Genomic DNA, 12,372 nt, shown 5'->3' with positions numbered 1-12,372 from the left:
ACATGCAGGATTGCCCTATTCCCTTGCTGGGCAGAGACTTACTTGCTAAACTCAGAGCACACATATACTTCAAATCTGACGGACAGGCTATCCTAAAATTGCCCCATCCCTTTGAAGCCCGCATACTGCAAGACATCCCGGGACTATGGGCAGAAGACAACCCACCAGGATTGGCCAGACACATTCCCCCAATCCTTTATGAATTAAAATCAGGAGCCACTCCAGTCAGCCTGAAACAGTACCCAGTCCCTCAAAAAGCCCTAGTAGGAATACAAAAGTACTTAAACAAATTCCAACACTATGGAATTCTAAAACCCTGTCAGTCTCCCTGGAATACACCTCTACTCCCAGTACAGAAACCCGGAACAGCTCACTGTCGTCCTGTTCAAGACCTCAGAGCGGTCAATCAGGCTGTAATGACCATCCACCCAGCAGTCCTGAACCCATACAACCTATTGGGTTTAATACCAGGGGAGGCCACCTATTTCACAGTTCTGGATTTGAAAGATGCCTTCTTCTGTCTCACAGTGGCAGAACAATCCCAGCGCATTTTTGCTTTCCAGTGGGAGGACCCAGAGACTGGGGGTAAGGGACAACTTATAAGATGAAACAATCAGCGCCACAAGTAAAAAAGATTGTGATGTTTAAATAAGATAACCTAATAATAAACGTGCACAGCTGCTAAACATTCCAAGTGGTACACCACACTAATTTCAAAATGGATAGTAAATAAATAAATGTAGCGCTGTGTGTAAAATTATAAATGTAAAGTGCAAATCTCTAAAATAAATAAATCTTACATATAAATGAATAGTCCATAAAATGAAAAAAATAAGAAATAAAACATGAAAAACTCTTCTTGTGATCAGTGTATCCACACAATTCCACCACAGTGATTGTTCGTCCTCAAAAGGAGTGCACACCACCACCAGTAAAAATGCGCGCTCACCTCCCAGATGAGTCAAAACTCATATGAGGATCTCCCCACAAGCTCTTTGCTCTCACTTCCTCTTCCCAATCAATGGTGGGTAATCAAGATGGCTCTTTTCTTAATGGTAACTCAGCTCATTAATATCCAAAGAAGCGGATCATCTCCCAGTTTGGATCAAGATTCCATGAGTTCAGGACATGTAAATAATAAGTATAGAGATCATAGTGTTCTCCGTATACAAATTTATTCAAAGCCCCCAAACAGACAAGTTGCACTTACAAGATAAAAACGTTTAAAACCACATAACAACCTCCAGAGTAGCACCACCGTGTCCACATACACAGTGCCTGGCTGGACGTGACTATCAGCTCCTCCCTTCTAGACACGTATCGGCCAATCACAGGCCTTCCTCAGTAGCCTACTGAGGAAGGCCTGTGATTGGCCGATATGGAGAGGTCCTAATGCCGCGTAAACACGACCAGACTTTCTGGGAAACTAGGTCCGACAGTCTTCCCGACGGACTTCCGGCGGACTTTCTGAATGGACGGACTTGCCTACACATGACCGGACTTTCCGGCAGACTAGGTCCGCCGGTCTTCTCGATGGACTTTCATCGGAGTTACGGCGGACTTTCCAAATGAACGGACTTGCCCACACACGGCCAAGTCCGTTCATTTTGAACGTGACTCGGGTACGACGGGACTAGAAAAGGAAGTCAATCTCGCCGCTTTTATCGGTGAGATTGGCACCTTGCGAGCCCCGTCGCGGGGCATACCAGGCCCTTAGGTCTGGTATGGATTTCAAGGGGAACCCCCTGCGCCAAAAAAATGGCGTGGGGTCCCCCCAAAGTCCATACCAGACCCCGATCCCCCGATCCCAGCACGCAGCCTGGTCGGTCAGGAAAGGGGGTGGGGACGAGTGAGCGCCCCCCCTCCTGAACCGTACCTGGCTGCAATCCCTCAACATGGGGGTGGGTGCTTTGGGGGAGGGGGGCGCCCTGCGGCCCCCCCACACCCCAAAGCACCTTGTCCCCATGTTGATGAGGACAAGGGCCTCTTCTCGACAACCCTGGCCGTTGGTTGTCAGGGTGTGCGGGCGGGGGGCTTATCAGAATCCGGGAGCCCCCTTTAATAAGAGGGCCCCCAGATCCTGGCCCCCCACCCTATGTGAATGAGTATGGGGTACATGTTTCCCCTACCCATTCACCTAGGGAAAAAGTATCAATAAAAAAAGACACTACACAGGTTTCTAAAGTAATTTATTAGACAGCTTCGGGGGTCTTCTTCCGACTTCGGGGGTCTTCTTCCGACTTCTGGGGTCTCTCCAGTTCTTCTCCGCTGTCTCTGGCCTCTTCTCCACGCTCTCCGGGTCTTCTGCCGGGCTCCTCCGCCTTCTTCTGCTCTTTTGCCGCTCTTTTGCTAGCGGTGGCCCGGACTTCTGCTTTCTGCCTTCTTGTCTTCTTCTGTCAACATCGGAAGAAGAGAAGAGGGAAGAAGACAAAAAGGCAGAAAGCAGAAGTCCGGGCCACCGCTAGCAAAAGAGCGGCAAAAGAGCAGAAGATAGCGGAGGAGCCCGGCAGAAGACCCGGAGAGCGCGGAGAAGAGGCCTGGGACAGCGGAGAAGAACCAGAGAGACCCCAGAAGTCAGAAGAAGACCCCCAAAGTCGGAAGAAGACCCCCGGGGCTGTCTAATAAATTACTTTAAAAACCTGTGTAGTGTGTTTTTTTATTGACACTTTTTCACTAGGTGAATGGGTAGGGGTAACATGTACCCCATACTCATTCACATAGGGTGGGAGGCCGGGATCTGGGGGCCCTCTTATTAAAGGGGGCTCCCGGATTCCGATAAGCCCCCCGCCCGCAGACCCCGACAAGCAACGGCCAGGGTTGTCGGGAAGAGGCCCTTGTCCTCATCAACATGGGGACAAGGTGCTTTGGGGTGGGGGGGCCGCAGGGCGCCCCCCTCCCCCAAAGCACCCACCCCCCTATGTTGAGGGCATGCGGCCTGGTACGGTTCAGGAGGGGGGGCGCTCGCTCGTCCCCACCCCCTTTCCTGACTGGCCGGGCTGTGCTCAGATAAGGGTCTTGGTATGCCCTTGGAGGGGAACCCATTCCGTTTTTTTATTCTCAATTTGGCATTGAGTTCCCCTTCATGATTCATACCAAACACCTGTCAGTATTGCTTGTCGCTCATCGGGAAAGGTAAAAACACTTTTTTCCTTTCCTGATGAGCGAGCCAGCTCGGCGCTGGCTCCCGGGACGGGGCTCGCAGGTGTCAAATCTCGCCGATTATCGGCGAGATTGACACAATATTGCGGTCACCTACTGTAGCTGCATCCTACTTAAAGGTACAACACACAGTAGTTATGTAGGGGCTGGCAGATGGAACCACAAGGCTTGTCAGGGAAGGCAGCCATCCAACACACCTAAAAGGGATTAGTGTATGGGATACAGCTCTTTCCAATTAAATGGTGGTGGGCATTGATGACCAAATCATATTCTTCCCTGATGTTCCCCTAATGTAAAGCATACCTGTTACCCTCAAGATGGCAGACTCGTTTGGCAGCATGTGACCAATCAGTGGCTTTGATGTCATTGTCCAGCCATTGCTTGAAGTGTTTGAAGCTGGCATCAGTCAAGTGCACAACATAGATCTCTTTGAAAATATTGCTGACTGAAAAGAGTTGGTACATTATGGACCCCATACTGTTATCAAGTACCTTGTCTCCTTTCAGCTGCCCTGTGGGGAAAAACAACAATAAAACCACAAACCTTTTACAGCTGATCTCTAGGCAGATTTAATAAAAACACAAATGAATGCAGATCTGTATTTATTTATATATAATTTAACATATTACTTTCAGCTGTCTGTGGGGAAAACAACAACAGCATGACATATATATATATATATATATATATATATATATATATATATATATATATATATATATATATATACCATTAAATGTGTTTATATAATGCAAGCCTTGCAAATACGTAATTTTGACTCTGTATCAGGGTTGCCAACCGCCAATTTTAAATTTACTGACAGTTTGTAAAAATCAATGATTTTTTTACAACTACCGGTAAATATCAAGGGCTGATAATTTCATGCTGTGTAGACTTTTTAAGTGTTAATCAAGCAAATTACTTTGTTATAGTTACTGTCAGTGTTTCCATATCATGTTTATATTGTTCAAATATTCACTGTGTTAGGCGTGAATAGGAGTTTTGTAATTTCTCAGGTTGCCAGTAAAAAATGTTTTCCGCTAGTTAATTTTCAATGGTTTGTCAGTAAAACATGCTGCGGGAGCTTGGCAACCCTGCTCGGTATCAAGCCTCTTGCAGTCCATGTAGCAGAGATCAGACTACAAGAGGGAGAAACAGCAAAAGTAGCCAATTTGTTTGCTGCAGTGCTCGTGTACTAGCATATGCAGTTAATACAGAGAAAGGCAAAAAGCCCTCATAAAGCATGGCCCAATCTTATTAGCAGTTGGATACTCTCTGAGTCAACATAATACAGTATTGTTTCTTACAAACATTAGAAAATGTGGTATGTTTAGAAGCACACCCAGGTCTTTTTTAAATGAGTTTAATGATAAGAATCAGCTCATGTGAAAGACTATTTTTCGAGCCTTTACAGTAAAGAGCACTTACTATGTGGATGATCCACCAGGACACCAAGTGACTACTCTATCACTGATTCATGCAATTTTATTTTCCTTAGGTTGATCCACATTTCGGGTGTTGGTGGGGTGGTTGGTGATGGGATATTCATGGAATCCCCCCCATTCCTCCTTCTAGTACCAATCCCCCCCCCCCCCCCCACATTCCTCCTACTAGCACAAATCCCCCCTCCATTCCTCCTTCTGGGGGGGGTTTATGAAGCCCTGTACCGTTCAAACTAAGAACGATCCTTCTGCTGTATGGAGGAGCGCTCCACTGACAGGATGGGAGAGAGCACAGAGAGCCCGCACCTCCTCCCGGCTGTCTAGCACAAATCTCCCCATCCATTCCTCCTTCTAGCACAAATCCCCCTCCATTCCTCCTTCTAGCACAAATCCCCCTCCATTCCTCCTTCTAGCAAAAATCCCCCCTTCCACCCCCCCTTTTAGCACAAATGTCCCCCTTCAAGCCTCCTTCTAGCACAACCCACCCCATCCATTCCTGCTTCTAGCACAAAACCCCCCTACATTCCTCAGAGGCGTAACTAGAAACTTCAGGGCCCCGGTGCCAGAATCCATGATGGGCCCCCCTTCCATCCGAGCCCTGGACTTCCAATTTTGGGAGAGTGTCCATGGACATCCTCCCAAAACCGTGCTTCCTGCATGACCCCTGGGACGTGCATCCAGCGCAATCACATCGGCCCTTTACCATGTGATCAGCTGATCACATGTAAACAGACTTGCCGGTTATCCACAGCCCTTTCCTCACACGCTGTGTCTTTGTGAGGAAAGGACTGCCGTTAACTGTCAAGAATGTCAGTAAATTGTTTACACTGATAATCAGTGCCCCAATCATCAGTGCCATCTATCAGTGCCCATCAGTGCTGCCTATCAGTGCCCATCACTTCCACCTACAAGTGTTACCTGTCAGTGCTCATTAATGCCACCTATTAGTGCCCATCAATTCTGCCTATCAGTACCACCTATCAGTGCTCATTAATGCCGCCTAACAGCGTCCATCAGTGCCACCTATCAGTACTCTTCAATTCTGCCCATCAAAGCCCATCAATACTGCCTGAGTTCTGCCTATCAGTATTCGTAAGTGCCCATCAGTACCACCTATCAATGCCACCTATCAGTGCTCATCAGTGCCTCCTATCAGTGCTCATCAGTGCCTCTTATCAGTGCCCATAAATGCCTCCTATCCGTGCCCATCAGTGCCTTTTATCAGTGCTCATCAGTGCCTTCTATCAGTGCCCATCAGTGCCTTCTATCAGTGCCCATCAGTGCCTTCTATCATTGCTCATCAGTGCCTTCTATCAGTGCCCATCAGTGCCTTCTATCAGTGCCCATCAGTGCCTTCTATCAGTGCCCATCAGTGCCTTCTATCAGTGCTCATCAGTACCTTCTATCAGTGCTCATCAGTGCCTTCTATCAGTGCTCATCAGTGCCTTCTATCAGTGCCCATCAGTGCCTTCTATCAGTGCTAATCAGTGCCTTCTATCAGTGCTCATCAGTGCCTTCTATCAGTGCTCATCAGTGCTCATCAGTACCTTCTATCAGTGCCTTCTATCAGTGCCCATCAGTGCCTTCTATCAGTGCCCATCAGTGCCTTCTATCAGTGCTCATCAGTGCCTTCTATCAGTGCCCAACAGTGCCTTCTATCAGTGCCCATCAGTGCCTTCTATCAGTGCTCATCAGTGCCTTCTATCAGTGCCCATCAGTGCCTTCTATCAGTGCCCATCAGTGCCTTCTATCAGTGCTCATCAGTACCTTCTATCAGTGCTCATCAGTGCCTTCTATCAGTGCCCATCAGTGCCTTCTATCAGTGCTCATCAGTGTCTTCTATCAGTGCCCATCAGTGCCTTCTATCAGTGCCCATCAGTGCCTTCTATCAGTGCTCATCAGTACCTTCTATCAGTGCTCATCAGTGCCTTCTATCAGTGCCCATCAGTGCCTTCTATCAGTGCTCATCAGTGCCTTCTATCAGTGCCCATCAGTGCCTTCTATCAGTGCTCATCAGTGCCTTCTATCAGTGCCCATCAGTGCCTTCTATCAGTGCTCATCAGTGCTGTCTATCAGTGCTCATCAGTGCCCATCAGTGCCTTCTATCAGTGCTCATCAGTGCCGTCTATCAGTGCTCATCAGTGCCTTCTATCAGTGCCTTCTATCAGTGCTCATCAGTGCCTTCGATCAGTGCTCATCAGTGCCTTCTATCAGTGCTCATCAGTGCCGTCTATCAATGCTTATCAGTACCTTCTATCAGTGCCTTCTATCAGTGCCCATCAGTGCCTTCTATCAGTGCTCATCACTGCCTTCTATCAGTGCTCATCAGTGCCTCCTATCAGTGCCCATCAGTGCCTTCTATCAGTGCCCATCAGTGCCTTCTATCAGTGCTCATCAGTGCCTTCTATCAGTGCCCATCAGTGTCCATCAGTGCCTTCTATCAGTGCTCATCAGTACCTTCTATCAGTGCTCATCAGTGCCTTCTATCAGTGCCCATCAGTGCCTTCTATCAGTGCTCATCAGTGCCTTCTATCAGTGCTCATCAGTGCCTTCTATCAGTGCTCATCAGTGCTCATCAGTACCGTCTATCAGTGCCTTCTATCAGTGCCCATCAGTGCCTTCTATCAGTGCCCATCAATGCCTTCTATCAGTGCTCATCAGTGCCTTCTATCAGTGCCTTCTATCAGTGCTCATCAGTGCCTTCTATCAGTGCTCATCAGTGCCTTCTATCAGTGCTCATCAGTGCTCATCAGTACCTTCTATCAGTGCCTTCTATCAGTGCCCATCAGTGCCTTCTATCAGTGCCCATCAGTGCCTTCTATCAGTGCTCATCAGTGCCTTCTATCAGTGCCCATCAGTGCCTTCTATCAGTGCCCATCAGTGCCTTCTATCAGTGCTCATCAATGCCTTCTATCAGTGCCCATCAGTGCCTTCTATCAGTGCCCATCAGTGCCTTCTATCAGTGCTCATCAGTACCTTCTATCAGTGCTCATCAGTGCCTTCTATCAGTACCCATCAGTGCCTTCTATCAGTGCTCATCAGTGCCTTCTATCAGTGCCCATCAGTGCCTTCTATCAGTGCTCATCAGTGCCTTCTATCAGTGCCCATCAGTGCCTTCTATTAGTGCTCATCAGTGAATGCTATTAGATTCCATCAGTGCCGGACAGCACGGCTCTGATGGAACAATAGAACAGAGACACCGGTGGCATTAATGTTCTATTTGTCGGTCCTCTCTGGCAGGGGATGAGAGAGGACACACAGCTGATCTCACGGCTCCCCCTTCTCCCCCCTCCTCTCTCCTGTGTGCTCCGCGGGAAATGTGAGCTCCTTAGCTTCACACTTGACTGCCCGCGGAGCACACAGGAGAGAGAGGGGGGAGAAGGGGGAGCAGTGAGATCAGCTGTGTGTCCTCTCTCATCCCCTGCCAGAGAGGACAGACAAATAGAACATTAATGCCGCTGGTGTCTCTGTGCTATTGTTCTATGACACACGATCTCCACTCAGAGCGTGTGTGAAGAGCAACCACGCTGGGCCCCCCCCACAGTGGCGGAATGCCGGGCCCTGTCGCAACTGCGACTGTTGCGACCCCGGTAATTCCCCCACTGCCATTCCTGCTTCTAGCACAAATGTCCCCCTTCATTCCTCCTTCTAGCACAACCCGCCCCCATCCATTGCTCCTTCTAGCACAAAAGCTCCACATCCATTCCTGCTTCTAGCACAAATACCCCCATCCATTCCTCCTTCTAGCACAAATCCCCCCCCCCCATTCCTACTTCTAGCACAAATCCCCCCCTCCATTCCTCCTATTAGCACAAATGTCCCCCTTAATTCCTCCTTCTGGCACAAATCCCAACCCCCCCTTTCATCTAGCACAACCCCCCCCTCTCCATTCCTCCTTCTAGCACAACCCCCCCTTCCATTCCCCCTTTTAGCACAAATGTCCCCTTTATTCATCCATCTAGCACAACCCCCCCTATTCCTCCTTCTAGCACAAAGCCCCCCCATCCATTCCTCCTTCTAGCACAAATCCCCCCCTCCATTCCACCTTTTAGCACAAATCCCCCCTTCATTCCACCTTCTAGCACAAATCCCCCCCTTCATTCCTCCTACTAGCACAAATCCCCCCTTCATTCCTCCTACTAGCACAAATCCCCCCCACTCCATTCCTTCTTCTACCACAAATCCCCCCCCCATTACCCTTTCCATCATAAACAGCCCCCCAGCACCCTCCTCCACAAGCCTATTAGCACAAATGTCCCCCTTCATTCCTCTTTCTAGCATAAATAGCCCCCCCTTCCACTCCCTCTTTTTGCACAAATGTCCCCCTTCATTCTTCCTTCTAGCACAAATCCCCCCCTATCAATTTTACTGTGGATGGTATGAAACTGTGGATGGTTGGGAACCCTCAGTGCTGACCATTTGGCCACTGTGCTTTCTTAGCTGACCTTTTATGCATTGATAGTCTATACATTACATTACCTGTGGAAGCCATCTCATGGATGATCATTACATTACCTGTGGAAGCTTTGTCATGGATGATCATTAGGGATGAGCCGAACACCCCCCCGGTTCGGTTCGCACCAGAAAATTCTCACGAATGTTAGAATCCCATTGACGTCTATGGGACTCGAACGTTTGAAATCAAAAGTGCTCATTTTAAAGGCTAATTTGCATGGTATTGTCCTAAAAAGGGTTTGGGGACCCGGATCCTGCCCCAGGCCACATGTATCAATGCAAAAAAAACTTTTAAAAACGGCCGTATTTTCAGGAGCAGTGATTTTAATAATGCTTAAAGTAAAAAAAAAAAGTGAAATATTCCTTTAACCACTTGACGACCGCCTCACGCCGATTTACGTCGGCAAGGTGGCACGGACAGGCAAAATCACGTACATATACGTGATTTGCCTTCCGCGGGTGGGGGGTCCGATCGGACCCCCCCCCCGGTGCCCGAGGCGGTCGTCTTTTCTCCCACGGCGATCGGAGATGAGGGGGAGGCCATCCGTTCGTGGCCCCCCCCTCGCGATCGCCGCCGGCCAATGAGAACATTCCTTTGCTGCTGTATGCTAAACAGCAGCAAAGGAAATGATGTCATCTCTCCTCGGCTCTGTATTTTCCGTTCCGGCCCGAGGAGAGAAGACAGGTATGTAAGTGCACAACACTACACACACACAGTAGAACATGCCAGGCACACAAAACACCCCGATCCCCCCCCCGATCGCCCCCCGATCCCCCCCAATCACCCCCCCCCCCCGTCACAAACTGACACCAGCAGTTTTTTTTTTTTTTTTCTGATTACTGCATTGGTGTCAGTTTGTGACAGTTACAGTGTTGGGACAGTTAGTATTACCCCCCTTTAGGTCTAGGATACCCCCCTAACCCCCCCTAATAAAGTTTTAACCCCTTGATCACCCCCTGTCACCAGTGTCACTAAGCGATCATTTTTCTGATCGCTGTATTAGTGTCGTGGTGACGCTAGTTAGTGAGGTAAATATTTAGGTTCGCCGTCAGCGTTTTATAGCGACAGGGACCCCCATATACTATCTAATAAATGTTTTAACCCCTTGATTGCCCCCTAGTTAACCCTTTCACCACTGATCACCGTATAACTGTTACGGGTGACGCTGGTTAGTTTGTTTATTTTTTATAGTGTCAGGGCACCCGCCGTTTATTACCGAATAAAGATTTAGCCCCCTGATCGCCCGGCGGTGATATGCGTCGCCCCAGGCAGTGTCAGATTAGCGCCAGTACCGCTAACACCCACGCACGCAGCATACGCCTCCCTTAGTGGTATAGTATCTGATCGGATCAATATCTGATCCGATCAGATCTATACTGGCGTCCCCAGCAGTTTAGGGTTCCCAAAAACACAGTGTTAGCGGGATCAGCCCAGATACCTGCTAGCACCTGCGTTTTGCCCCTCCGCCCGGCCCAGCCCAAGTGCAGTATCGATCGATCACTGTCACTTACAAAACACTAAACGCATAACTGCAGCGTTCGCAGAGTCAGGCCTGATCCCTGCGATCGCTAACAGTTTTTTTGGTAGCATTTTGGTGAACTGGCAAGCACCAGCCCCAGGCAGCGTCAGGTTAGCGCCAGTAGCGCTAACACCCACGCACGCACCGTACAGCTCCCTTAGTGGTATAGTATCTGATCGGATCAATATCTGATCCGATCAGATCTATACTAGCGTCCCCAGCAGTTTAGGGTTCCCAAAAACGCAGTGTTAGCGGGATCAGCCCAGATACCTGCTAGCACCTGCGTTTTGCCCCTCCGCCCGGCCCGGCCCAGCCCAGCCCACCCAAGTGCAGTATCGATCGATCACTGACACTTACAAAACACTAAACGCATAACTGCAGCGTTCGCAGAGTCAGGCCTGATCCCTGCGATCGCTAACAGTTTTGTTGGTAGCATTTTGGTGAACTGGCAAGCACCAGCCCCAGGCAGCGTCAGGTTAGCGCCAGTAGCGCTAACACCCACGCACGCACCGTACAGCTCCCTTAGTGGTATAGTATCTGATCGGATCAATATCTGATCCGATCAGATCTATACTAGCGTCCCCAGCAGTTTAGGGTTCCCAAAAACGCAGTGTTAGCGGGATCAGCCCAGATACCTGCTAGCACCTGCGTTTTGCCCCTCCGCCCGGCCCGGCCCAGCCCAGCCCACCCAAGTGCAGTATCGATCGATCACTGACACTTACAAAACACTAAACGCATAACTGCAGCGTTCGCAGAGTCAGGCCTGATCCCTGCGATCGCTAACAGTTTTTTTGGTAGTATTTTGGTGAACTGGCAAGCACCAGCCCCAAGCAGCGTCAGATTAGCGCCAGTACCGCTAACACCCACGCACGCACCGTACACCTCCCTTAGTGGTATAGTATCTGAACGGATCAATATCTGATCCGATCAGATCTATACTGGCGTCCCCAGCAGTTTAGGGTTTCCAAAAACGCAGTGTTAGCGGGATCAGCCCAGATACCTGCTAGCACCTGCATTTTGCCCCTCCGCCCAGCCCAGCCCACCCAAGTGCAGTATCGATCGATCACTGTCACTTACAAAACACTAAACGCATAACTGCAGCGTTCGCAGAGTCAGGCCTGATCCCTGCGATCGCTAACAGTTTTTTTGGTAGCTTTTTATTGAACTGGCAAGCGCCAGCGGCCTAGTACACCCCGGTCGTAGTCAAACCAGCACTGCAGTAACACTTGGTGATGTGGCGAGTCCCATAAGTGCAGTTCAAGCTGGTGAGGTGGCAAGCACAAGTAGTGTCCCGCTGCCACCAAGAAGACAAACACAGGCCCGTCGTGCCCATAGTGCCCTTCCTGCTGCATTAGCCAATCCTAATTGGGAACCCACCGCTTCTGCAGCGCCCGTACTTCCCCCATTCACATCCCCAACCAAATGCAGTCGGCTGCATGAGAGGCATTTTCTTTATGTCCTCCCGAGTACCCCTACCCAACGAACCCCCCCAAAAAAGATGTCGTGTCTGCAGCAAGCGCGGATATAGGCATGACACCCGCTATTATTGTCCCTCCTGTCCTGACAATCCTGGTCTTTGCATTGGTGAATGTTTTGAACGCTACCATACACTAGTTGAGTATTAGCGTAGGGTACAGCATTGCACAGACTAGGCACACTTTCACAGGGTATCCCAAGATGCCATCGCATTTTGAGAGACCCGAACCTGGAACCGGTTACCGTTATAAAAGTTACAGTTACAAAAAAAGTGTAAAAAAAAAAAAATATATATAACATAAAAAAAAATAGTTGTCGTT

At 49.2% G+C, this 12,372-nt stretch overlaps 1 protein-coding gene across 1 annotated transcript in view; it reads right to left on the bottom strand.

Annotated features, from left to right (window-relative positions):
- Positions 1–12,372, bottom strand: part of LOC141110127 (indolethylamine N-methyltransferase-like) — a 66,572-nt gene that overhangs the window by 39,735 nt on the left and 14,465 nt on the right. Inside the window, exon 2 of the mRNA XM_073601343.1 lies at positions 3,463–3,670. Within this exon, the coding sequence (XP_073457444.1) occupies positions 3,463–3,670 (208 nt within the window). The remainder of the gene's footprint in view (positions 1–3,462; positions 3,671–12,372) is intronic.

The sequence above is a fragment of the Aquarana catesbeiana genome, linkage group LG10 (genome assembly GCF_042186555.1).
Source record: "Aquarana catesbeiana isolate 2022-GZ linkage group LG10, ASM4218655v1, whole genome shotgun sequence".
Taxonomy (NCBI): domain Eukaryota; kingdom Metazoa; phylum Chordata; class Amphibia; order Anura; family Ranidae; genus Aquarana; species Aquarana catesbeiana.
The sequence above is the reverse complement of the archived record's forward strand: the minus strand, read 5'-3'. Positions and strand labels throughout refer to the sequence as shown.